This window comes from Talaromyces marneffei, chromosome 4, assembly GCF_009556855.1.
Source record: "Talaromyces marneffei chromosome 4, complete sequence".
NCBI classification, from domain to species: Eukaryota; Fungi; Ascomycota; class Eurotiomycetes; order Eurotiales; family Trichocomaceae; genus Talaromyces; species Talaromyces marneffei.
The window spans coordinates 2244783-2271265 of NC_072351.1; the positions used below are offsets into that span (position 1 = coordinate 2244783).

General features: G+C 47.0%; 9 protein-coding genes and 3 non-coding genes across 12 annotated transcripts; 5 read left to right on the forward strand and 7 right to left on the reverse strand.

Annotated features, from left to right (window-relative positions):
• Positions 1-228: 228 nt before the first annotated feature.
• Positions 229-2134, reverse strand: EYB26_005845 (uncharacterized protein; the record flags this gene model as incomplete). Its single annotated transcript, XM_054265125.1, has 5 exons — positions 229-1129; positions 1188-1507; positions 1555-1592; positions 1643-1804; positions 1855-2134. The coding sequence occupies 5 exons, from the start codon at positions 2132-2134 to the stop codon at positions 229-231; spliced, it is 1701 nt and encodes a 566-aa protein (XP_054121100.1).
• Positions 2135-3714: 1580 nt separating this feature from the next.
• EYB26_005846 (uncharacterized protein) lies at positions 3715-6953 on the forward strand (the record flags this gene model as incomplete). Its single annotated transcript, XM_054265126.1, has 5 exons — positions 3715-3877; positions 4024-4205; positions 4303-4469; positions 4546-5083; positions 5139-6953. The coding sequence occupies 5 exons, from the start codon at positions 3715-3717 to the stop codon at positions 6951-6953; spliced, it is 2865 nt and encodes a 954-aa protein (XP_054121101.1).
• Positions 6954-7541: 588 nt separating this feature from the next.
• On the forward strand, positions 7542-8109 carry EYB26_005847 (uncharacterized protein; the record flags this gene model as incomplete). The annotated part of the gene is made up of 2 exons (XM_054265127.1): positions 7542-7613; positions 7684-8109. The coding sequence occupies 2 exons, from the start codon at positions 7542-7544 to the stop codon at positions 8107-8109; spliced, it is 498 nt and encodes a 165-aa protein (XP_054121102.1).
• Positions 8110-8514: 405 nt separating this feature from the next.
• Positions 8515-9784, reverse strand: EYB26_005848 (uncharacterized protein; the record flags this gene model as incomplete). The annotated part of the gene is made up of 2 exons (XM_054265128.1): positions 8515-9629; positions 9685-9784. 2 exons carry the CDS (start codon positions 9782-9784, stop codon positions 8515-8517), a joined length of 1215 nt encoding a protein of 404 aa, XP_054121103.1.
• A 4223-nt stretch (positions 9785-14007) lies between these two features.
• Positions 14008-14079, forward strand: EYB26_005849. The gene has a single exon. It is a non-coding gene; the product is annotated as a tRNA-Ala (tRNA).
• A 489-nt stretch (positions 14080-14568) lies between these two features.
• Positions 14569-14640, forward strand: EYB26_005850. The gene has a single exon. It is a non-coding gene; the product is annotated as a tRNA-Ala (tRNA).
• Positions 14641-16323: 1683 nt separating this feature from the next.
• Positions 16324-17275, reverse strand: EYB26_005851 (uncharacterized protein; the record flags this gene model as incomplete). The annotated part of the gene is made up of 3 exons (XM_054265129.1): positions 16324-16556; positions 16613-16936; positions 16996-17275. The coding sequence occupies 3 exons, from the start codon at positions 17273-17275 to the stop codon at positions 16324-16326; spliced, it is 837 nt and encodes a 278-aa protein (XP_054121104.1).
• A 500-nt stretch (positions 17276-17775) lies between these two features.
• EYB26_005852 (uncharacterized protein) lies at positions 17776-19854 on the reverse strand (the record flags this gene model as incomplete). The annotated part of the gene is made up of 3 exons (XM_054265130.1): positions 17776-18134; positions 18193-19735; positions 19801-19854. The coding sequence occupies 3 exons, from the start codon at positions 19852-19854 to the stop codon at positions 17776-17778; spliced, it is 1956 nt and encodes a 651-aa protein (XP_054121105.1).
• An 827-nt stretch (positions 19855-20681) lies between these two features.
• Positions 20682-21166, reverse strand: EYB26_005853 (uncharacterized protein; the record flags this gene model as incomplete). The annotated part of the gene is made up of 4 exons (XM_054265131.1): positions 20682-20719; positions 20781-20817; positions 20886-20978; positions 21044-21166. 4 exons carry the CDS (start codon positions 21164-21166, stop codon positions 20682-20684), a joined length of 291 nt encoding a protein of 96 aa, XP_054121106.1.
• A 489-nt stretch (positions 21167-21655) lies between these two features.
• Positions 21656-24064, reverse strand: EYB26_005854 (uncharacterized protein; the record flags this gene model as incomplete). Its single annotated transcript, XM_054265132.1, has 2 exons — positions 21656-23825; positions 23889-24064. The coding sequence occupies 2 exons, from the start codon at positions 24062-24064 to the stop codon at positions 21656-21658; spliced, it is 2346 nt and encodes a 781-aa protein (XP_054121107.1).
• A 410-nt stretch (positions 24065-24474) lies between these two features.
• On the reverse strand, positions 24475-25459 carry EYB26_005855 (uncharacterized protein; the record flags this gene model as incomplete). Its single annotated transcript, XM_054265133.1, has 2 exons — positions 24475-25145; positions 25222-25459. The coding sequence occupies 2 exons, from the start codon at positions 25457-25459 to the stop codon at positions 24475-24477; spliced, it is 909 nt and encodes a 302-aa protein (XP_054121108.1).
• A 603-nt stretch (positions 25460-26062) lies between these two features.
• Positions 26063-26134, forward strand: EYB26_005856. The gene has a single exon. It is a non-coding gene; the product is annotated as a tRNA-Ala (tRNA).
• The last annotated feature ends 349 nt before the right edge of the window (positions 26135-26483 follow it).

Here is a 26483-nt window from a genome sequence, read left to right on the forward strand (position 1 = left end):
TATGAGTAGTTTGTCGTGTGTAATGTGTTGGTGTTGAGTGAGTTGACATGGAAATAAAGTATTTGTCTTGTCCTACCTCTGCACGACGATCGCCCGATGCGGATTAGTCGGGATTTTTTTACATTGTCCAATCGCAGTGTTTTCTTCGTTCAACTTCCCAAGAGAACTTAGAGAAGTCCTCACAAGTAAGATTTCCTAAGTACACTGTCTATCTGATGATCTAGCCAGCTACTGAGTATATCGACCCTGCGAATCAATCCCTCCTTCCTTCGATTCAAGCATTGCAGCCTCCTTGTCCCACAGACTATCGACATTATCACCACGCATATGTTCCACAGCATCGCTTATCGCAGGATCATCATCATATATCGGAGCATCAAGAAGCGTCTCCGTCGCCGGAAAGGCCTTGCTCAGAACAACATACACGACAGCACCACTCAGAAAACTATAGAGATAGTTGCAGTCATAGAACCGTGCGAGTCCAGTGCTTATCTTGACACTGCTGCTCACTGAATTCGCCAGTCCCGGAAGTGCGGGGGTAACAGCCACGAGAAAGGCAAGGACTGATCGCCAATTGACACCAAACTGGTAACGGTATCGACCATGCCGCCGGTACAGACCTGGAACATCAAAGTTGCGATTCTTGACAATCCAATAATCCGAGGCCAGGATCGAAGCAATCGGCGCAAGAAACACCGCCAAGGCGGCGATGAACGTAATCAGGGATGAAGCCGAATACACAATCTTCCAGGGAACCATAATCCAGCCTGAAATCAATGACACAAGAATCACGCCGCGGCGGATATTGATGTATTTTGGGAACAAGTTCGTAAGATCATTAGCAGCAGAAATGACACTGGCAGACATGTTAGTACCGATCTGGGCAATGACCCAGCACAGTCCTACGAAGAATGCGCCGCAGCGACCTGAAGGGCCGTCCCAGTGGGAGGCGAGTTCGAGAGGACTCCAGATGTAGGTTCCATAAACGACTTTGGCGCAGCTGGTGCTGATCGTGCCGAAGACGGACATGAGGAGGTTGATGCTTGGGAGCATCAAGGCTTGCCAGTAGACGCCTCGCCCGTTGCGCATGTAGCGGGTAAAGTCTGGAATGTTGGTTGCCATTGTTGCCCTATATAAACCGTCGGGTTCTGTACTTGGAAGTCTTTTGAAAGGTGAGGGGAGCTTACCATCCACCGCACTGAGCTGAAAATTGACTCATAATCAACCAACTCCTCGCCGACCCCGAGACGGAATACTCCTGATTCCATATGTCACCTACGCCATGCGCCTTGTACGTCATGGCTATGACTGTCCCTGTACTCGCAATCAAGACGACGAATACCTTGACGACGAAGAACCACTTGAGTTTGTGTGGTGGTGTGAGCATGATGGGCGTCTGCACGCACCAGAATACGAGGTGCGCTATCATTTCCGAGGTGGTTATACCGGCTTTTTCGGGTAAGTGGTTGGGAATGTTCAAGAAGGATGGCCAGATGGCACGGATTACCTGATTTTATTAGTCGTTCATCTACTAAAGAGAGAGAGGTGTCTTACTTGATACATTGCCTGACTCCCAGTCCAGGTTTGGATTGCTAACCAAGACTTAGTTCATGATGTTTATGTTGACGGAGATTATACTGACCGTTCCAGAAAATTGCGGTGATGAGTCGTACAATGACCGCGAAACGAGAGAAGTAATACCCAAAAGACGACCTTGTAACGACTGGAAAGGGGATGTGGTAATGAGCACCAATTGCACCATTGAGTATCAACGGTATTGTGTCAACAATCCCTCCTAGAACAGCTACATCATAATCAGCCAGATTAATTATATCCGCGATACTGCTATCTTACGCAGATAAAATGCCTCCCTCCACGTCAACCCAAGTTGTATAATAGAGCTCGGCCCCTCCCAACCCTGCGCATTCAGGGCATCACTGAACCAAAACCCCAACACAGTAAAAGTAGACCATGTCCTTCGCTCCAGGGGAGTAACGTCGGCATCGATGTTTGTCCAGGTGCCTTCATCTGCAAAACTGGTTGTTTCGCGGGGGAGGACCCAGCCCGACAGTTTTGATTTGCCTTGAGTTTTGGACTTGAGATGCCCGATTTGGCGGCGGACTGTGTCGGACATTCTTGAATATATGCCTGAACCAAAATACTATTGAATATCAGGCAGATTTGTAATTGTGAATGAAAATAAACCAAATAAACCCGCGACAGAAAAATCGGGGAGTCATTGCAGTGATTTTATGTATACGGCACATCTTGCCCTATTTAGTCCTCTCTCCCCACTATAGATGATAGCAACCGAGACTAGGACCCAGTCTTCATCGTTATCTTCGGCCTTTACGCCGTGGTAGTCCATACTAGGTATCAATTCTTGCTATCACTGCGTGTTTACCATTTAGTTTAGCTTAATACTTTCCCCATCGGGTGTCGGGTCGCCCGCTGGGTCGACATTTGCCTATCTTGGTAATTGTTGGTTTATAGGCTAGAAAGAAGGGAGGGGGGACCAACTGTGTGCTCTTCACTCTGGTAGCTAGTCTCTATTTCATTGATTCCTAGATAAATCTGTGTGGCCTGATTCCCAGAGCTTGAACAAAAATCCCAGATGCACATGAGTCGTCATCGAGCACCACCACAAAATCCCCAAGCCCTTGCCCTCCGTATTCAATGTTATCTATATCCGCCAGACGAAAATCTTCAAAAATCTTGTCATTCTCATCTTTCGCATCTTTAACAAACATCACCCTCAACCTCTCAAGATTTGTGCCGTCTGGAATGTTCGTGTATATGAGTTTTGCGGACCACGACCTCGTCTCAAGGGGCATTCCTTCGAGGTAGTTAGGCGTTGAAAGACAAGAGATCTGCACCGTTGGATATCCATTCTGCAACGCACAGTCCTGATCCATCTTGATCAACTCCAACATGAAGATACGTAGTTAGATGGGATAGACCTACGCATCAGCGGCTCCAAGTTCAACGCCACAATGGTTAGGAATTGACAGGATGATACTACTGTTTCTAGCCGATGTTTTTGTCGGGGTACTGCTCACCCATAATAGCTGCACGACCCATGATTGTTCTGCTATATCAGATCTGGTAGTAGACTCATCTCATCTTATAATTACTACGAGTAGATAATGTACCTTGGATGTTTTAACGTTAGGGTTTACCATTTAGGTTAGGGCTAACTCCTGGGGGCGCATACAAAGTTCACTATCAGCAGCATGGGTACTGAACAATTGGACACTCAATTTATAGGGCTCATCAACATGTGCCCCGGCAGCCCTTATCTCTGGTGCTAATTGCCAATTGGGTCCACCAAATTCTTATCGCTTCGTTAGGCACTCATAGTAGTTAGTACTGGGTAGTACTCGCAAGATTCCGTGCTTTGAAATCGAGCAGTTGCGTGTAGAAGAGGCTAGCCATGGTCCGCCAGCACGGATTTAGCAGACGGACTAAGCTCGTTCCAGGCGGGTCCGTTGATGTCACAGCCCATTCATCCTTCCTCTTCTCCTTCTGGCTTTTCCTTGGGTATAGACTGTGCTTTTTCTTTTCTCTTCATTTTCCTCTTCTTCTTCTTCTTCTTCTTCTTCTATCTTTTTTTGCACATTTTATGTATTTTTATCGTACATATTACCCTATTACTTATCCATCAACTATCAACTGCTATGTACACCGGCCGTCCTCAATCCCGAGTCGCTCATCATGACCACGGTTTCGACCGACGCCGACGAAACCGATACTAGGAGGAATGCTGTTGTGAACGGCAACAGCAACAGCAATAGCAACCGCAATATCAAAAGTCCGCTCAACTCACCGCGATTGTCGGAGGGAGCTTTTGGGGGAGGACAGCGAAATGCGCCTAATGGTATGTCGTCATGCGATCATTGGTAGTCAAGTTATCGGGTTGTTGCGATCCGGATGAGCCGGCTGGCTTATCTTTGTCGCGAACATGCGTATACTTGGGTTATGGCCAGGTTTGGCTCTTACTAACTGTCGCGACTCAACATCTAGGAGCTTACAACTCTGTAAGCGCCGATAGAACCCACAACGATGATCGCGGAGGTGGCAACAATGACAACGAGAAACGTGCCGATAACGCGCAGTCGGATGCGCCCTCATCGGCGACCAGAACTCACACCACGTCCGAAGAGCTTGAACCCTCAGAAACCATCGCAATTGACCCCTTGTCGCAGGTACGCCGGCATCCGAGCAAAACACCTGGCTCTATGACAAACCCACCCATAGGAGATGGCGAAATCTGGTCGCGCACTGTACTGACACTCTCGCCAGCATATCCTAAAACGGACGCAAACAGAAAAGTCCCTTCCCTACAAGCTGAAATCGCAGACCTCTTACGGACAGGATTCGAGCGGAGACGGAAACAAGCCTAGTCCAACGGACACGATTGGCAATCGCAGCGAAACGTTTCCTATAGGTCCTAAGACCAAGGAGAAAAAGTGAGATCTATGAATATTTGCTATCACTCCGGGATATTTTGAAATGTGGGAGCTAATGACGTTTGACACACTGCAGAAAAGGCGTATCTTTCCTCAGTCGCTTTATAGGCACAAAGAAAACCCAGCCCGCCGCCGAGACGGACGACTCCAATGCTTCGACGTCCCAAGCAGAAGGTGCTAATGGCAGGAACGATGTATTCGAGCACCCGGTTGGCTTTATTCCACGATTTCCACCTCCTCCGAAGTACATCAAAGTGAAGGCGCATTATAAGAGACAGAAATCATTCGACCACGTATTCCTAGCCCAGGAACTCTATGGTGAGGCTGGTGAGCCTAATCGGGATGACAAGTCAAACAATGCAACCAAGAACAAAGCTATCTGGGCAATGGTATTTTCTAAGGATGGCAAATACCTTGCTGCGGCCGGCCAAGACAAGGTTGTTCGTGTGTGGGCAGTCATCACAAACGCAGAGGATCGCGAGGCCCATGAACAGGAGGAAGATGAAATAAAAGGTGGCGAGGGTATGCGCTTGACTGCGCCGGTTTTCAAGACAAAACCAATCCGCGAGTATCACGGACATACGGGCAGTGTACTGGATCTTAGTTGGAGCAAGGTAGCGTTCTTTCAATTCTTGTGCTGGTGTAAAATGATGTTGACAGGTGAAATAGAACAACTTTCTCCTTTCTTCATCCATGGATCGCACTGTTCGACTGTGGCATGTGAGTCGAGCGGAATGTCTTTGTTGTTTCCAACACAGCGATTTCGTGACTTCAATCCAGTTCCACCCGCGCGATGACCGATTCTTCCTTGCTGGCTCATTAGATTCGAAACTGCGACTTTGGAGTATTCCGGATAAAAGCGTGGCATTTTGGGCGACAGTTCGCGATATGATTACATCGGTCGCTTTCACCCCCGACGGGAAATACTCAATTGCTGGCTGCCTCAATGGGCTATGTATTGTTTATGAGACTGACGGACTGAAAGCCAATGCGCAGGTACATGTGCGTTCAGCTCGGGGGCGCAATGCCAAGGGTAGTAAGATTACTGGCATCGACACGATGGCGTTCCCTTCCAATGATCCAAATGGAGACATCAAGTTGCTAATCACCAGCAACGACTCTCGAATCCGGCTGTACAATTTCAAGGACCGTAATCTCGAAGCAAAATATCGAGGAAACGAAAATTCTACAAGCCAGATTCGAGCATCGTTCAGTGAGGACGGCAAATACATCATATGCGGCAGCGAAGATGGACATATCTATATCTGGCCCACTGCGTCTGCCGAAAAGGACTCGGAAAAGCGCGCGCTGGAGGAATTAGAAATGCGAACGGATATCGTTACGTGTGCTATTATGGCGCCAATTTCTACGAAACAATTACTAGGTTTTTCCGGTGACCCTTTGTACGATCTGTGCAACCCACCACCAGTCACCCTTGTCGGTAAAGTGGACTCAGCTCGATCATCTAAACAAAGCGATGATCAAGTCGAACAAAACCGCGTCAAAGATCCAGATTCCACACCGACAACAACAACAACAACAAAGCCGAACGGGTCGCCGGCATACCTTGCTCGATCCACTCATCCCGATGGCAATATCATCTTGGGTGCAGATTGCTGGGGGCGGATCAAGGTGTACCGGCAGGACTGTGCTTACAACAAGCGACCTAACGATTGGGATGCGATGTCAACCTTCTCAAAGAAGCTTCTCGGACGATCAAATTCAGCCCGTCACAGTGTTGCGTCGTCTATTGGGCGCGAGTCCAAGACATCATCTGAGCGAATACTGGCATGGAGGAGTTCGGTGACCGGCACTGAACTCGCTAGTATTGATTCTCTATCGAACGGTAGTAGGAACCGTACTCCATCTCCGCGCAAGTCTGCGTTGAGGAGACTTTCGCGGTACTCCAGTCCTGTGAATAGCCCTGAAGCCAAAACGGAGTCGAGCTATGCAACTCCCATGACACCTTCAGTAGTTGACCACGAATCTGAGGCGGCTGATAAACAAAAGGACGGCGAAATCAGCAATTCTCAGGAGACTAAACCCAATTCGGCTTCGGATTCTGGATGTCGGTCTAGCTATGCGTCGGAAGAATCAGAAGTGACCGACAAAGAAGGCTATGACGCAACAACGGAATTGCCGGAAATCCCTACCTTCAATGAAAACAGTCAAAGCAATGCGTTTTGGACACGGAGTGCCGACCTTGTGCGTACCGTTAGATCACAACGACTATTGACTCCAACCTACGAACCTCCGCCCGATGGAGCTGAAGCGATGCGTCGAAAATCTAGCGCCCCGAGTGCTTTGAGCAGCGACATGAGCTCTCCTTACAACAGTCCTTGCGACGTGACGCCTAATAATGAACTCGATGAAAGTGAAACTTTGCGGTGTCCGCGATGTCTTGGAAGGAATTTCCGAGCGACGAAGACCAAAGATGGTCGGCAAAAGCTGGTTTGTGTTAAATGCAATACTACCTTGGGGTAAATATTGGACATATGCCTCTGTTTATAAGATTCTTTTGTGGTTTTGATTTTGTGTGAATACTTGTCTCGATCCATGGTCCACAGGACATGGGCTGTATAGTAACAAGATGCTGTATGTACGTTATGTAATGACAAATTAGAAAGCTGCTGGACTTGTAATTACGCAAATATGCAATGCAATCTAGATTACGAATTGTTCTTACAAGTCATTTATAGTTGGTCGCAGATGATTGAAATATTGAATATATAACCAAGCGCACAATCTGATTGGTCCGCCCTGTAGCTGCAGTATTTCTCCCCGCACATTCCATTTTCCTACGGTTGTGCTTTAGGCTCCATGTCAACATCTTTGTCAATTTGTCGCAATACGAACTCGCTGGCCACGTTACTTGATCGCTGAAGCGAAATTTGGAGATTACAATCGAGTATTGACCGCCTACGCCTCCATCGAACTTGGATCTCTATCGGCTTCATCGAACTACCTATCATTGAGCAGTGCACAAATATTCATCGTGTGCACGATACCACCTCCCCCAGTGGTCACCGTGACAATTTCTCAATACAGATTGTGTGAATTAGAGACAACAAGATGCCATATTTACCAACCCCCAACGCATTCCTGGAGCAATCCTCGCTCTTATTAGAGGCATACCCCGACAACGTACGTTTCCTCCAATTCCCCTGCTCCCAAGATTTTACCCATGACTAACCCCAATGAAATCGGGAAATAGACAAGAATAACAACAAAATACTCCTACCCAAACCCCTCGAATAAAGATAGCACCCACAAAATCTCAAAACGGAAACCTACCTCAACCACAAATAACGAAGAATCATCAACGACCACAACACAAACGACGATATTCGCAACACTCACACTCAAAACATATAATCCAGTGACGGGAATATGCCTGAAATATAAGACGAATAAAGCCGCGGAAGTGGGCAGATTGATTTCGGGGCTGGGGAAGTTGGGTGCTGGGGTGAAGATTACTTCTGCGACGGAGGAGCCTACTACTGCGACTACGACAGCGGATGTAGAGATGGTTGAGGCGCCGGTTCAGAGCCAGGTTGCTACCACTCCTGCTGCCACTCCTGCTGCTTCGGCGGGTGGAGGCGGTGGTGGGAAGAAGAAGAAGGGAAAGGGAAAGAAATGATTCTGACTTTTCTCCTTTCGTGTTTATTATTCGGCCAAAGGCATCAGTGTGTTAGCATAGAATAGAATTTCATGTTCATCTTCGATTTGGTCCTGCATGTGGTCTAGACATGAATGAGCCCCTTTTACCGTAAAGGACATGTCATCAGTATGGATTTGCATCATGATATCTACATATTAGGACGGTAGGGGCTGACGGCTATGGGAACTAAGTCAAAGTGAATTGTTAATTTATTCATATGTACAAGCGAATGTAATTGTAAGAAAATAAACGAATGTCCGAAATGCAACCATTAACCATGCATATTTCCCATGATCGTCATATCCACATAACCACACCAATCTCTGCTCATATATGATTGTACACAGTAAGATAGAATAAAAAACATCACCAAGTGTGTCCAAACTACTTGGACACGACAAGTCCAGAATGCATATTGATATCCTGCGCTCCAGGCACCATCACAGGCGGCGTCATCATAATCATCATATGCATCATCTGGGTCATCTCTTCCGAGCCCGATTCAGCCGCAAGTTGCATGGGATTTACGCCGCTGATGTCTGCGATGGTGGTTGTTGCGCCTCGCTCAACTAATAGTTTCACGATATCGATGTGCTTGTTTGTGACGGCGTAGTGTAGTGGTGTGCGCCCGTATTCGTCAATGGTGTCTATGTCTGCGCCGTATTCTAGAAAGAGGTGCATGGCGTGGGAGTTGCCTTGTTCGGCAGAGATGTGGAGGCCGGTTTTGCTGGGTGTGCCGACGGCAGTGGAAGCGGCGTGAGGGTTGGTGTCGATACTTGTGTTGAATAAGTTGAGACCGCTGATCCTCATATTCATATCCATGTTGTTATTGGGCGAGGTGATGCCCTTTCCATGCACGATGCTTGGTGTTGTAGGTGCGCGGTTCCTCGTCATGGTGGGTGCTGGCGGTGACGATAAAGATGGAACTGATCTTGGGGTAGGGAGCGACGTCGATCGATGTCTATCCGCCTGCAGGACTGGTGATGGTACAGGTTGTAATGGCATGAGACCAAATGCATCCCAGGGGTTTTGGCGCTTGGTGTTGGGAGAGAAAACACCAGCAGGTGAGCTCAGATATAGGTGAGGGTCAAGATCTATGCTGCCAGTGTTTGCGTTGCCGTTTATACTGTTCGACAAGTCCTCATCTATGAGACTGGGTGTATATAGACTTAGTGGTGGCGTGGATGGCGCATGTGATAGTGATGGAGAGGGATATCCATTCACAAAGAATGAGGTATCCGTCTCAAATGGCGGTATATATGTTTGCGGAAAGTATGGAGAGGACGAGAATATATCTTCAAACTGAGGCGGCGTATAATCAAAGTGGCTATTCACAACCGGTTGGAGAAGCTTCGTTTGCTGGGCGTGGTAGACTGGACGTTGGTTCAGAGACAGGTGGTAACCGTCGTTGATCAAAGTAAGTTGAGACGCTGCCTGGGCTGCTTGAAGACGTTGTTGTCTTTCCTTTTCTTCTCTTGCCATCTGCGCACGTTTCAGTCCTATCGGCCGTCAGTATAATGGCATCTTCTTCGATATATCAGTGAATAGTCTCACTTCTTTTGCGTTGTGCCAGGCGGTTCTGCATCCGTCTACGCTCGATGGCTTCCGGGTCGGTCCGGGGGCCCGTCTTGGTGCCTGGTGATGCTTTCACCATTGTGTATATACTATATAGGGATAATCTGGGTGGGATATGTATGGGTGTGTTCGTCCAGAATGGCGAGAGACGAGATGTGTGGTACGGTGGGATGTAGTGAACTTATGAACTAAACCATATATTCACAGGCTGTACGGAGTTAGATGGATTTATACGGTACCCGTAGTATTATGAACATATGCCAGCCTTGGACGAATACAATTCCAGCCCCCCATACTCCCCGCTCTAAGGTACAGGGCCAATGAAGGGCAATTCCGATTTGGAAAAAGGGACCTGGCTAGCAATTACGGGTAGACTGATTCGGAGACTCCAAGACTCAATGAGGTGTTGGTGTCGTGTCGAGTTACATCAGCCACCAAACCTCTCATGCCGTTTCTGAGCGTTTCATGTTCGACTTTAAAAATAGGTGAGCATGGTCATCAAGTAGATGTTCCCAGGTAGGCGTAGTACGTGGTACCTTGTTCAACGTAGATGCTCATAGAATACCTAAACGATCCTAGATAGGAGCATCCAATAAGGGAAGCGCCGGGGTGACTGATGATCCCTAGGGCACAGACCGTAACAGGAAAAAAAATTGCAGGTAGACCGCTCCAGAAATGCAGGGTTATACAACAGTTACTGGATCTTGCCAGGACAAGACTCCGTTACGGAGTAAGTCTCTTGTATTCTGTTCTTAAGTGTCTTGAACGAAGGATTTGTGGCCTGTTGTAAGATCTGCACCATTGGGGCACACGCTTAGCTTCGAACAGATTGAAGTTGATTGCCTGGTGGTTGAGCCGATTTACGAATATAGCAATCTTGAGCTGTTAGTGACAAGTTAATTGACCAGACAAGGGAGCGGGTTTTTGGGGGCCTGACGAAAGGCACGATAGTACGTACTAGAGATACGCACTAACTTAGTTGGATAGTGGTAACTTCCCCCGTCTTCCTACCTTGAATCGCCGATGCTACCATGTGCATAGTACAGTACTAGCCCATACTAGGCTTGTAGAGTTGGGTTATTAGGCTCAATATTAGCACTTCGATTCATGGTTAGCCCAAACGAAGTTATTCACCAACTCCAACCAGTCAGGGATTGGCCAACATCGAAGGATATGGTGCTAAACGGTGCTAAATGCTTCATTGGCCCCGAAACGGCGAGGGGGCTGAAAAGACAAACCCATGCTGGGTCACCCGAACGCCAAATCGGTGGGAGTTTTTGTTTTCCCATTCTGCTTGGGGGTGTCGACTCTGTCGAGGCTTGATTGAAACTGATAAGAAAAACTATTTAAAAGTATTCATCTGGCTGACCAGAAGATCCGGGCGGATAATAGCAATTGATATGGTTGTCGACCGGGAGTTGGTGAAGTCTTAGTGAACGTCGTTTAGGTCGCCCGGGATCGGAGAGGGCGGACGGACAAACGTTCATCCGCAGTCAATATCTCGATCACTCCCGCTTCTAGTTAACTTCGACGATACTACCTGCTACTACCCAGATATGTAGCACTCTATGGAGTCAAGTACCGGTAGGTGCTACCTAGCTGCATAAGTCTGGGGGGTTGGCCACCACGATTGCAGTAAGTCTACCAGTTATTCGACATCCACCGCACTTTCGAATAACCGGAGCACCCGGGGCTTGGTCAACAATCACGTCTTCCAAGGTTGAGCACCTCGCGTTGTATCCCCAATTATGTTGTAACGATATAGCATGTCAACCCAAGCAATCAGCGTTACTACGTTCCGTACCTGCGTCGACATTGGGCCAATCATCCGGTTGAGATTCCAGTCTTTGATTATACGACTACGTACGAGGTAGTATTGAAACAAAATGAAGATATTAACTGCGGATTTATGGGTCATGAGCAATATGTATTGACAGCAGTCACGGCTTATCCATTGTTGGCAACTTGGAACCCGTTATCCACCACAAGACAGATTGATTAATGATCACGATCTTGGTCTAGCATGTTCGGCACCTACTCATTCACTGTCGATCAGGTCTAGAACGACCAATGATAGGAAAGACGGTATGTACAAGCTCGCATATGCGTGTTGCCAATCAGTGGATTACAGTGATAGACATCCATGATGAGCATGCTGATCAACGTACGGAAGCGTTCTAGAAACTGGGCCTAGAAAACAACAGCCACTGACACTTTTCAGTGGATGACAAAAGGAACTGATAGGTAATAGATAATGTCTACTCCATTCGGATCCATTCACGAATTAGAATCTATGCTATTCTATAGTCATGTACGTATATAGTAATTACTACTTGCGTATACTAATCAATGTGTTGGAATGGTTAACTTCCAGCCATCTTAAGGCTTTTTCCCACCATACCCGAATACGCGGACGTTGTGTAGTGATTACTCCTGCTTATCGGGGTACTACGTATAAACCAAACTCAATTAACTAAGTTGACATTAAGACAACTTAACAAGCAATTTTACTCTATAATAACTAGTCACTAGTCACGTGCCGTGTGCCATGTGGATCAACGAAACATCATGGAACTACCAAGCTTCGAGGGACCAAGTCAGAGAAAAGGACGACCCACGTCCTGGCCTGAGCTATTGTGTCCGAAGGATGTGTACGGCGTAGAGTTACTCGTTAGGTTCATTAGCGGCAGAAGGATCAATCCTCCGCTCAGATTCCGAGGATTTCGGTCCCTTTGATTGTGGACCGGAGAAGTGGAACCACCAGGCTCGTCGTCGTGTTATGAACAATTCCGTACTTTCATAGCATGATGTGAAATAGTCGAAACTACGGGAAAGATTTACAATGCCGAAACAAATACAGACCCACGTAAAATCAACAATTTCCTGGGTGGAAACTTGGCTGTTTTGGTTCATGTATCTATCCTATCTACTGTTTAACTAGGGCAGGCCTAAAATAGCACATAAATTAGAACTTCAACCAACAAGTGCTAATTAAGCCACCTGTCCGGTTAAGATGGAGGATCTCTAATATTTTCTCTTTTTCAATCAGCGGGATCAGATAGCAAAGCCGAATCACAAATTTTAGGAAGCGACAAAAAAGAAACGAAAAGAGAAGCAAATCTGGGGCTATCGATCCTCAGGAAGGATTACCGGAGAGTATTGGGACGGGGGTGGCTTTAACAGTCGCCTTAAGACTGATAAACCATGATAGTTCAGAAGGATCGCTTCCTCGTCAAGAGGGTTATCAAGGATCCCTGTAACCCATGTGTCTGTCCTATTATCGCTTACTATGCGAGCAGGTGAGTTTCCGCCAGCAGAACATGGGTTCACGGAATCCACATATGTCGAGCAAAGCAATTTAGAATTCGGGTTGCCCAATGCATCGAACGGGTGTTTGAGCTTGCCTTTTGGGCATCATGTTCGACACTTGCATATTTTTCGTTGTTTACGGACCGAGACGTTGTTGCTTGTTGATAGTTAAACACTTGAAACGGCTGGGGCATCAAGATCGGATGAAATTATTTTTAGGTCTTGTGAACGCTCCGTACAGGAATTCGGAAATGTAACTGCGTATATAGCACCTTGTTGGTCAATAAAATATCTCGTGATGTATTATTGAGTATCTGATCTTTGGTTACTTGTTCTTTGTGTTTAGTTGTGGTAACTGGGTGATAGTGCTTATTCTGACCAGATAGTGCTGCTACGTACTTGTGCACTCAACGGTTCAGTTGTCAACCCTGAGCCTCAATAGCGCATATTTATAGCAACAGTTGACAATAATTCAGACGGTGTTCCATCGGCGGCACGTAGAAGTTACACGAAATGGCTCGGTCATACCATCCCCGAGTCCCTGCTTCGATTTCGTCTCTGATGCATGTTTCCGTCTTTGCTTTTGCGCCATTGACCTTTCTCGTTATGGCAATATTGCGCTTTTTTATCGACCTACCCAAAGCTATGGCCCCATCGTCCCCCCTGTCCTTGGACCCTACCCGTGCCACTATTTGTGGATATCAAAGCTATGGCATCAGGGTTGTATCGATATATATCGGGACGGGATCATCGCATGAATGTAATGTCAACGTGCATCCTTGGGCGTATTCAGATTGCCACAAGTCGATCGTTGAAACCCTAGTAAATTGCGTCGAGTTCTAAATCTATATTTACGAGAAAAATATTTGGCAAGAAGCCACATTTACTTATCCAGTTATTTGTAGACCAAGTGGGTTGAGAGGAATATGAGAGTTAGGGCTATGATGAAGAGATTGTAGTTATGATGTCAAAAGTTTACGCACCTTACATCACGGGCTTGTGGTTTAGTGGTATAATACTCCCTTAGCATGGGAGTGGTCCGGGGTTCGATTCCCCGCAAGTCCAATTTTTTTGCTGATTTCCCTTTCGATCCAGAACTCCAGTTATATTGTTTTTTTCCCTTCTTCCTGGGTGTTCGTATGTTGCGGTAATGCTCTCTAGATTTACTTGGGCACGCGCTTGTGTGTGACTATCTTGTCACCTTTCCTTTTAACACCAACACGGCATCCAGACGGGTTCAACTGCGCACGAGAAGACAGAACAACATCCCCTGAGCCCTAGCGCTAGAACCAACCATATTGGAGCACCATCTTACCTGAAAACCAGGGTGGATTAGCGGTGCGACTTAGGTGCCTAGGTGCCCTAAATAAGCCACGTTAAATGCCTTGCATAGGCGGCTTCGGTGAACCTCGTTGTCCGCGAGTTCAAGGTGTTGGGATGACCCTAGAGATTGGCGCTGACTCGTGGGACCGATAAGCTGAGGCAAGTTGAGACGATACAATGTACAGATGAATATTACCTTATGAATCAATAATTTTACCGTCCTTACATCGCGGGCTTGTGGTTTAGTGGTATAATACTCCCTTAGCATGGGAGTGGTCCGGGGTTCGATTCCCCGCAAGTCCAATTTTTTTTCCAGATGTTACTCGATACTCTATATACACACGCATATGTATATGTGTATACCGAGCGTTCTTGTTTTCTTCTCTTTACCTGTCTAGCCGAAGGCATGTTGTTGATTCCACCTATCAGCCGAGTGCACGACGATCATAGTCGGTTGACCCAGTCGCACAAAGCCGTTGAAATTTCAATTAGGGCTAAGCTGACGTTACTATATCCTGTCCTACGTTGGACCTTAGAATAGAATCTGCTGCATCACACTGAACCAAGTCAGATGATTGCAACAATACCAGACATACAGCAAAATTGCGTACAGATCGTTCTAGAAGAACGAGGGTACGTTTCAAGAGCAAGATCATGTCATGCAATGTGGACAAACTACAGGGTCCTGTAGGGGTTTTTTTTACAGGGGTCTTTCGTCCCCCAAAGTTATATTGGGGGTGTGTCATTCTAGTCGTTCTTCTACCCCGAGGAAGAAATTCATCATTTTCAACAATGTTCGAGGTACTGAAATAGACAGAGCCCATGCCCGGCGTTCTTGTCGCTGTTTCAACTACTGCATATACAAGGCAGATCATCTGATCGTTTCAGGATGAGCAATCATTTTCTCAATCAGTGTTAGCCTGATATGGCCTCGTGGTACCTATTTCCAATATCTCTGCAGCAAACCAAATACTCCCCGAGAAGCCTCATTGATATCGAGTTGCATCTCGGAAGCGCCCTTGCAGTCTGTATCACAGACAAGCTTGAAGCAAATCCAAAGCCTTGGTTTCGTCAAACACAAACACTTGGCATAGACGCAGCCACCAGATGTCCACATGCTCGCCTTTGTAACACAGACCAAATGACAGATTCCCCGAACACCCGCCTACCTATTGCAGGCCATGTAGGTATAACAGATCTACGCGTGTATGAACGAACTTATTTTACGGCAACTTCTTTCAAGTTGTCAATGTCGTACGTAAGGTAACCCGATATACGACAATCTACTCCGGTGAATTGTGACTTTGGTCATGCAGGTACCCTTCCATCTTTCTTGCTCCTTGCTCAAGATGAAACAGAATATAAGTCATGAGGTATGTCCTAGTGCTGTGTTCGTTCTGTAATCATCTTTGCTGTCCATTGATCCTGTCTAGATCATGAAAATTTGACTAAAATCTCCCTGCCTGCATTAGTTCCCAAGGGCTTATTTGAGCAAGGATATTTACGACAATTCTACGTACATTATTGACATCCATGGATGACCATCCATTTCGACTAGCTATACCTAGCTCTGCAGCATGCAGCTTCCCAAACAAGAGTTCGATCATTACCCCTGTTTTGAAGTCCTACATACATGAAAGCGAGTCAAGGAAAGACATATTTCTACGTAGATAAGTATTTACCCCGGTGTAAGAGCGTCGAGACATCACCTTCAGCTGCATCAACAATCAACGCCTGCAGGACTAGTATCAAATAACTCCACTCGTCAATATCAAAAGAGATATCATGATTCATTGATTATATCCGAGGCTGATAAAAACAGGAAATAAATCATATACGAAACGCCTGTAAGCTCCTAACCTGATACATACAAATCACTTCACGTAAACAGCATAACTGATCCCGAAACTTGAAAACACAATCATACCATGACATTCGTATCATAATCCCAGCCTGGATCGAGTGGACAAGTTATATCGTGGTAACTCACCGTGACGCTTTTGGCGAATGATTGCCAATATGTAGCTTGTTCTTCACCTTTTCCAACTTACTGGTCTTGCTCTTCTGTTCCTGTCCCTGGTTATCGACCTCACCAGCTGAAGACCCGGGGGATGAAGAGACGGGATTATCTTCTTTGGAGTGTACGGCTTGATTTGGTCTGCTGACGGCTACTCCGCCGGCTTGTGTGTGGATTTTGGGTTTTTCCTCATCCACCTTGTCTGCATGACTTTGTCAATACTAATCCTCTTCTTCGAGGAGGAAAGGGGTAACAAACCCTGTAAGTCTTTGACAAGTTTCTGAGTCTCCTCCTCAAACGGCTCAAATGTATGTTTCAAGGTCTGACCTGGCCCGCCATCGGGAATTGCCCTTGAAATGGAATCAGGTGCATTTCCAGGCGGGCCAGGATCAGGCCTCAACCCGGTGACGGTCGTCTTCAAGTATTGAGTGGCTGCTGCTGTGCCAGTAACAGCAATGCCGGAGCCGGTGCCCTTGTTGGCGGTGTTCAAGCTGGTTTCAGTCGTCTCGATATTTCGTTGTTCACTGACTGGTATGGAGGTAGGTAGACCGCTGGCTTCAACGGGGGGAGCGTTGTATTGTTCTATAACGGTTAGTCATGACATATAAGCTAGTTACAGACAGGGTGAGAAGGGAGCATACCGTCACGGTTTCCAGCATCATATGGATCTGTCGCTGTACCCAACCCCATCTTACCAGCCACGGGTTCCTCCCCATGCGACGTCTGTTGCTCTGTGCTGTCACCCCATATTGCCTTCTTGCCTGCCTCGACGACCTTGTCGACGGATTGAATGCCGGTCATTCCTGTGGACGTCGTGGGCTGACTGCTACCCGCTGTCGTTTGGCTGTTGGCTGTGTTGGTGCTCTGTTTGCCCCAGATTGCCTTCTTGCCTGCCTCAATGACTTTGTTGACGGCGTCCATGGTGTATATGTGCTTGGAAGGTCCTTATATGAAAAGACGATTGATTGTTGTTATGAAAGAGAACGAGAATATACAATATACAGAGTATAGGCAACGAGGAAAAGAGGTAAAAGGATGACCGAATCGACCCCAAGCATACGTCAGGGCTTGGCTGGTCACGTTCATTGGCCGTCGCGAAAGCAGCGCTGGATGTTCGTGACGTCATCCCTATATCTTTCCCGATGCGGAAGGCTTCTATCGGCTATCAACATAGTGTCACCTATGTAGGGGAAACAATAAGCCAAAAAGTAAATTAAGAATAACATAAGCTAGCTAGCATAAACAGAATACGCATCGATAAAAACAGCCAACTCCAAGAGTCACATCAAAACCCTTCTACCAGACCAATACCGCAGCATGCAATCAATCAATCGCGCAATGCAACCAATCATGCAACCCAGCATCATAGGTAACAGTAGAAATGACAAATTTAAACTCCCATCCTGCGAGTAACAGTCTAATCATGCACTTTTAGCAGCCACGGTTTTGCCTTGCTCCTGGATGTCTTTGACAGTAGCGGTAGCAGGAGCAGTTTCCGTAGTAGCAGTAGAAGCTTCCGGATTCAATGGATGTTTAGGATCGTAGCCAACGCTCTTGACAATGCCGAGACCCTTTGTGCGGCCTTCACGGAACAGTACCCTGTCGCCAACGGACAAAAACTCTGGACGCTGAATGAAACGGAATGCGACTAGTGCTCGATCTCCGGTACGGATGAAGGCGCGGTCAATGTCAATAATTGCGCATGTTTGACTGACCGCTCCGACGTGAAGCATGGCCTGGTACTTGGGGCGGATAGTGGTGGCATGAGAAAGAATGAGTACTATAATTAGGTTAGCTGGTGCAATCGTATGCCTGAAAAAAAAAAGAGTAAAACCAACCTTCAGCGACAAATTCTCGATATACTTTAGGAGGCTCATTCTCCTGCTTGGCCATCACAACCATACCCTTTCGGACCTCTCTTCTTCGAACACGCTTCAATGCAAACGAAGCAGATTGTCCCGCAGAACATACATTGACAGGTATCCGCTTACGCTCAATTGACTTGATGACAGTCGAAGTAAACTGACCCAGAGAGTCGGGTCCGATCTGTACCGTATCGCCTGCATGCACAACCCCCGACTTGACAACACCGGATACCACTGTACCGACGAAAGGAACAGAGAAATGGTCATTAACAAGAAACTCAAAAGGCGCCTGGGCATTGTAATGTCCATGATGAGGAAGTATGTTGAGGAATGTGCGAACCAAATCAAGACCCTCGCCGGTAACATTGGACACCTGAAAGATGGGACAGATACGTTGACTGACAAATTGAGTGGCTGTGTTGACTGTCTCATCCATATCCTTGATGAAGATAGGGATTTTCCTAGCACCAGGAGATTTCAGGATCCGTGTGAGCTGGGTTATGGTCTGCTGCAGAATCTGTGGCGGACATATATCGATTTTGGTAATGACCACCATCACAGGCACATTCAGCGCAAGTGCAATTCCCAAATGCTCTTTGCTCATTCCTACCAATCCGTTGTTGGCTGCCACCATCAGGAGACAGTAATTTGGGCTGCTACTCAACATGCCAAAGACAGTGGTCCGTAGATAGCGCTCGTGGCCCGCAAGATCAGAGAAGGAAATGACTTTGGCCGACTTCTTGCCGATTTCTTCCCAAGATAATTTGCGGCCCTTGTCGCTTCCAATAATCTCTCCTCGGGCATCGAATCCCATAATCTCCATACCAACAGAACTAGTCCGGCCGCTCTCAATCTCGTGCTTGTGTCGGAACAGGTTGACTCGCGCTTTACCACGACCATCATCGAGATGTCCCTTAACCAGGACACCAAGAAGCGTACTCTTGCCGGCGTCGACATTACCTACAACAGCAATTCTCGTCTCGATCACCTCTTCAGCCCGATCTGGAATCTGGCGGATCAACACTTTCCCGCAGCACCCCTTCATCCTCTCGATGCGCGTTTGAGCCTCTTCTGCACCACCGATATTGTAAGTTAGTAGCACTCGACATTGAGCAGGAATTGCATTTGCCGCCTCCTGGAGACGTCCAAGCGCCGTGTCCCACTGAGCTCGCTCAAGGTTCATTGAATCCCCGTTATCCTCAAGACCCAGGTCAAATAATGTCTCGCCTTGGCCTTCATCAATGCGCCTTTGAATAATCCCTGCAAGAACCTGAAGGCTGTTCTCATCATCCGTCGGAGCCGTGCCTAGAAGGACATCCTTGAGTTTTACTGGACTTGGTACATCGCTCAGACCAAGTTGGTCGAGAATATCAAGTTCCGCATGTTCTTCAGTCACGACTGATGGGCTGATGGTTCCATATCCGCTATCGCTGGGAGGCCCCGCGGTCGTCAGGGAGGAGAGTTCGGCGCGACGCTTTTGTTCCTTCTCCACGTAATCGGCGAACTCGCTGAGCGCCTGAATATCAATGAGTTAGGATCCTTAAAGTTTCCAGGCGCATATCTTCTGTCGTATTTACTCACCAACTCACCCCTGCGCCGCTCCTCCGGGGTCTGCTTGGATACTACCTGAGGCATGTGGCAGGCGATAGTGTCAGGTGGTCAGACTACGGTCGGTGTGCTCAGTGCTGTTAATAGTCAATCGCCGTAGGCGCATTCAATAATGTATTCGTAATATCATTCTTCTGGAGATGTGATGGTTAATCGCACAGGTCAAACTGTCAAGCTCTTAATTCATCTTGACATATCGATAGCCCTTTGAATTGAAACTTATAAGAAGGATAGATGGATTGAATAAAGATTGGGCAATGGCAGTGTTGAGAGTTAACTATGTAGCAGACCAGAAGGCGTGTGGATCGCGGGGCATTGCTCCGCTTTTATCGATAAACGGCACCAGTTGTCAGGCAGACTCGGCACTCACTTAACCAGCTCTGTAGGCTGTAGAGCCTAGACATGGCTTGACTATTAGAACAAGAGTGAGTCACAGTTCCAGGCAACATATTCTTCGCGAATAATTTAACCAATTGTGTCAGAGGTGACTCATCCACATCTCCCGACTTAAGCGCCATCTTTCCATAGTTGGTTGTAGCTAATCAATTATCTACATAAACGCGTGCAAAGTAGGACGCCGCCCAATTCAAGAGGCTGTGCTATGGGTCGTAGTCATGAGCATAGAAGCATGGCTTCAACATTGTGTTCCATTTCGCATGTTCCATAATTTCGAAGGCAATGTTTAATAATCGCCAATGGTTTCGTATGAGTCATGGCAATGGTTGAGGTTGGGAACGTTCCATCATCAGCATCATCTCAACATTAGGTAGTCGCCGGAATCCACTTCGTTCTCCAGCTTATATTCCATGTCGGCTGGATTCTTATATTTCGCCTCGCAGGATTGAACGACGCTATTACGACGCCTGAGGGGATATAAGGACAACCGAGTCACCTGCGTCAAAGGCCATTAGTTCAAGGGTCGTATCGTATAGTCAACTGATGCGCAAACCTACCGCGAACAAATAGCATTTCTTCTTGTTTTCTTATCGTCTGTTATAGAGCAATACATTAGGCGCTTCCTTTGTGGCCCGAAAATAGCTGTTGTAGGTAGTACACACCTTGACAGTCTCTTCTTCGTTCTCATCCTCTTCAACCACATAGATTGTCTCCTCCACGTCGCCGAGGACCAGGTTGCAGTGGCTATCGTAAGCCTAAACACACAGAAATGGGATCATCAATAAGCGTTCTAAGTTGGAGCTTCGTCAAAAGAACTCACGTGAAGCCGCCCTTTCAGTTCCCGATCTCCTCGCAGCTTGACAAACACAATCTCGTCCAATGACAGGCGGACCAAGTCCAGGGGTTCCGCCACGGAAGTATCTCCAGCTTCGATGTCCGACATATTGCTCGACCGGCTGTGATATCGGTAGTGGTGGAAGGATGAGGGGATGGATTGCGGGCTCTTGATTTTATTTAGCTTCCGAACGTGAAGTCCTGTCCGAACGCGGGATTACCATGCCAAGACGAGCGGAGAGTGAGAAATAGGTAATAATACAGGAAATTTTGTATTGAATACAGGGTCTATCCTAATTTGTGATAGTATATTACAGGCATATACACTATTACAATTTGGGATTAGCCCCGAATATATACTATGTAAGCCAAACTTCTCTCCATACAAAGTACAATGTTCGCAACTTTTTTATATCTGAATCAACCTAATTGACCCGTTCCTTTTTTGAATTTTTGCATTAATTGACTGCTTTATGAATTTTTGGTGAAGATATCCTACACCATCGCAAAAACCATGGCTAATAATCACATATGTACCTGTACATACTTAAAAGGGTACGTATAGTACAAAACAAATATAGGTATCAGACTGACAATATCACAGGGCAATGTCATACAAAGGTATCATAGTGACATAGAAACAATGCTGTGGATGTTCACGCTCGACCTCTTCTGGTTGTTCAGCCAAGTGCTTTTGTACGCTCTCCTCCGCTACGTCATCGAGGCTGGGATCCCCTTCAATCTCCGATACCCTCGGTTCCCGTAATTGCTGAAAATAGACTGGGTCTTGACTCCATCCATTACTAAAGAACCACTGGAGAGGTTGAAGATGAACAAGTTCCCCGAGGCGATCTTTGACATGTGCCCATAGAGCCTCATGCCTGGGTTGAATCTGCTCATCTTCTTCCGCAACGAACTCTCCGCAGTCCGACCAACGCACGGGCTCATTGTTGTGCGTTCGGAGATTCGCATCAGAGAAATTCGTCCTTCCATAGAACTCTATTTTACCCGCACCGGTAGGTAGGATGATACTGTAAGATTCCGGAAGGAAGTCTTTCCACTCTGCAAGAAACCTTGGAAAGAGCCGATGAGTCCACTCAAAGTCCCATGGATCTGTCCATCGCTTTAGCTTGACTGCAGACCCAATAACTTTCTCCATGAAGATCTGTTGTTGCTCGACTAACAACCGAAGTCTTTCATATTTTTGCAGAGCTCTCCAGACACGTGGTGTTTTACAATTCTCCCCCAAGCCAGATCCTTCGATTGGGTGGGAGACCGCATCGACCTGTAGGGGTATATTCAGTGTGGTTTCCAGTACTCTGAGTGCGTGATTGCGCTCTCTTCGTGTTTTCCGCAGCAATTGATACGCTTCCCTTACCACGTCCTGAAACCGGTGATATTGTCTATGACGGCAGGTTGAATTTGCAAGCATGCTATAGATAAACATGTCGTAAGGCTGGCCGTCAAGTCGCAACATTTTTTTGAGTTCAAAAAGGAGATCGGAATCCATTTTCCCCCAAAGATTAGCTTGAGCATATCTTCCGACACGTCTTCGAGAAAGCACATATCCCCGTTCTACCAGCTCGGCCCATATATCATCCGTGATTTCGATTCCATATTGTTGGGAAATATAATCAGTTATAAGCAGTGCCTCCTTCAGCCGACTATTGCACCCATACGCGTGCGCAACTGCAAAGAGCAACTTTTGAGTCGGATATATTGGCGATGATTCCACAAGTGGCCTGGCGGCAGGAAGTTGATCAGGGGGCTTCGTCATGATGGCCTCCACATCAATCATCCATACGTCTTTCAAAATACGATCCATATCCAAGCGACCTCCAACCCTAGCGCTCGCCAGAAGCTGGTTGATGTATGTGTCTTCGTTGAGAACCAATCCTATCTTTCGCATTTCCGTACAAATGGAATTCACCTCTTTCCGCACACTTCTGCTAGCCGTACCATATCCTTTGATTCCGACACCAAAGCGTCGTCTTCGGTAATAGTATGGTGTTACGCGTACGCGATTTCTCGCTGGTCCATAGACCGCACGTTCCCATACGCAGGCTTGCATAAACAAGTTATAGCATTGAACATCTGGCTCAATCCCGGATTTTTTCATTTTTCTCCAAAGTCCAATCGCGGTTTTGAGACCGCCAATCGAAGCTGGAATTCGAAGGAGATGCCTATATTCAACGAGGCCCAATTCTTTACCACCGCGAGTCCGTACAGTTAGGATATGGTTCAGGGTGTGAAAAAATTGGTTCAGGATGTATGCAGGCGGATTGATCTTTTTGGTTGACAGCAGAGCTCCATGTATAGGCGCTAGTATATCCACGAAAGGCTCTAGGAGATTCTCCGGCGTGAGACGGAGAAGAGCCGAGACGAAAACACTGTCGGGCAACAATTCGACCACATTGGAATTGACAGGATTGCCTAGCGTCAAGAATATTTGCCTCGGATCGCCATTGCGAAGGACTCGATAGACCTCTGCGGTTCGTTTCTCATGGGACGGTTTGGTAGGTTGTGCAACGTCGGATGATTGTAGCGTCTGGTAATTCGAAAACGTAGTAGAAAACGATTTCACTAAAGTATTATTGATTGGTAATGTGGCCTGCCCGAATTTTGTACTGTGAACAGTAAACTTGTTGGGATTTCTGTCAAAGCATGTTGACACGCAACCCGCGTTCGAAAGGCGCTGGGCAGCGACGAGCGGCACGCGAAACTGGCGCCCCCGCCCACCGAAAGCAAGCATCTGGGCGATCGGAATGCTAGAGCACCATCAGATAAAAACTATCAGGAATTGCACTCGTCAATATCAGAGGAAGGTGTACCTGAAGCACTTGATCTGAGAGAATGGAATGCGGAGACAGCGTGGTGGATCGCGGGACGAGTTGTGGAGCGATTCCCCGGATTTTCGAACTGTTTTTGACTTTTGACCAGATAATCTGTCCCGCAGTAGGGTCCGCCCCTTTACGCCTCGTGTGCTCCCGCCAATCACATGGTTCATACACTCAGTCTGACTCAAATTGACAAGAATTAACCAACGTTAGTTAACTTAACTAACTTACTACGTAGTAGTTCACTAGCCAACTAACTGACTAGTTAACTATGTTGTGGCCATTGAGTCTGAGTAATGTCAAGATGACAGAATACTCGACTCACGTAATGCGCCATCTGAACCCTAACCCATGCTTCATCTGTAGATTGCCTTCACAACGTTGAGATGAAGGGTTTTGGCTAAAACTAGCCGAGAATGGGATAAAACTCCGCCCAAAGGAAACGATACAAAGAATATATGTTCATTTGGCCTGATTCGATTACTATCACAATAGTGTGGATGCATATCATACAGTACCGCGAGAGTAGAGTCTGCCTGCCTATATTTATACAAGATCGCTCCTTCTTGAACGAGAATAGTCAAATCTTCTCCCTCTTCAGGTCATTGACAAACATGTATCGCCCGATAGTAATCCAACCCCATCGGAACCAAAGCATTTGACTCTTGTGACCGTCTGTCATCGCAGTGCGAGCTTGTACCCAGTCCTGAAACGAGCTGATATACAAAAGACGACTGGCGCAACCATTATTTTTTGCTGTTCCTTTCTTGCCTGCCAATGCTATTGAGTCACCGAGATTTGAAAACGCTCCAAGAATCATCGTCAAAAACGAATCGAGGATACCGGAATATTTCCGGACGATGTTGGTGGTTGTTAACGTGTATAAGGTCACGGGGCATGAGTATCCGCTCTTGCCATCCATCAGCGCTTTCAAAAATGCGACCGCGCCGTGATATAAAGATCGATGATTGGGGTGGTTGCTAACTCCGTGCTCGTCGAAGGTTAGAATGACGTCGATGGTAGCTTTAGGAGCAACATCCTCACGCGCTGCTCGACCAGAAGCAAGCTCGGGGGCAAAAGCCGACGCGAGGAGGGATGAGACGTCCTTGGCTGACCAGGTTGTGGTCATACTATCGGGGAAACGGGACGAGTCGTCGACTACGAAAACGTCGGATTCATCTCGGAGGCCTAAATGGACGGCGCTCTGTTGGAGCTCTTTTCGTCGGATGTCGCCTAAACCGTCTGCATTACCTGTTGTTTTCCGGTGGAATTAGCCATACGACCCATGTCTTGAAGGTATTTGCCGGTGCAGAGGGAACTGCCATACCAGTACTCAAACACAGTATCTTCACATGATTCCCCAATTCTGGTTTTGTAAGTGCTAACACAGTAGGAGCGAAGAACATTGCCTCATCATCGGGATGTGCAATAAGCAGACATATGCGTTTGTTGTACAAGGTGGGAAAGGAGCTGAAGCCAGAAGATGTCGAAGAAAGTGTCCAGAAAACAGTCACCACGAGTGGAGCTAGAAGAGCAGTGGCAATCCACGAGAAATTGAGTGCCATATTGACAAGAGCGTGTGTCCTTCAGTGTTCCTCAAGCTCTCTTGCGGAAGGCTGGTTTCCAGGATTCTTCACGTTCCGCAAAGTCGCATGCCACGCGACCTCGGATTATTCCCGAATTGTCCGTTCCCAACGACTCTTTTATCCTTTATTCAACTCTTAATTGGTCGGCGTGGCGCAATGGACGGCGAGAGACGAGCGACGAGCAACGACGATCCGACGGAGAAAGGACACGCGGTGGTGAGTCCTGATCAATCGATGGTACCAGGAAGCATCCCTCCCCCCATGACCAGCTTCCTTCCACGGCAAAGATCGATCAACACACGAGCTAGTGGCTACCAACAAGCTCCTGAGCTAAGTCGAATACGATAAATCTGGTCGCATGAGCAGAAAGTTCCACCAATATGCGAATGAAACGTGGCTTTAAGGCTAGAACTGGGTGGAAATAGGGGGAGGGGCAACTAACTTCGAGCTTTGTTCGACTACGTATGTAGGTAGCTTCATTAACAGAAGAGATCTCGGACCAATTGGAATGACGGTCTTGGATCACCACCCTAAATGCAAGTGGCTTAACAATCATTCTTTCCGGTACTATTACAACAACATGGGCTTGTGGTTTAGGGGTATAATGTCCGCTTTGCATGCGGAAGGTCCGGGGTTCGATTCCCTGCGAGTCCATTCTTTTTGCATTTTTTGTATTTTTTGCGTTTCTCTCTTACTACATAATATCTCTCGTCGCCGAAGAGAGAGGAATCCATTTTTTGTCAAGTTCACGCTGAGGAGAAGAGAAGACAAGAGAGAGTTCGGAAGGCTTACTAAATCAACCGGTGTCTTGAGGCAGCCGTTGTCTTGAAGATTGTTCCCGTTGCCAATACCGTAACGATACGCTACGGTACGCATGCTCCATATTCATTCATCATCCGTCAATTGTGCGATGACCAAGTTAGGCTTCTCTGTCATAAGGATGGTTCATTATTATTATTATCATGAATTGATATATACATATCTCAGACGAACCGATAACTAG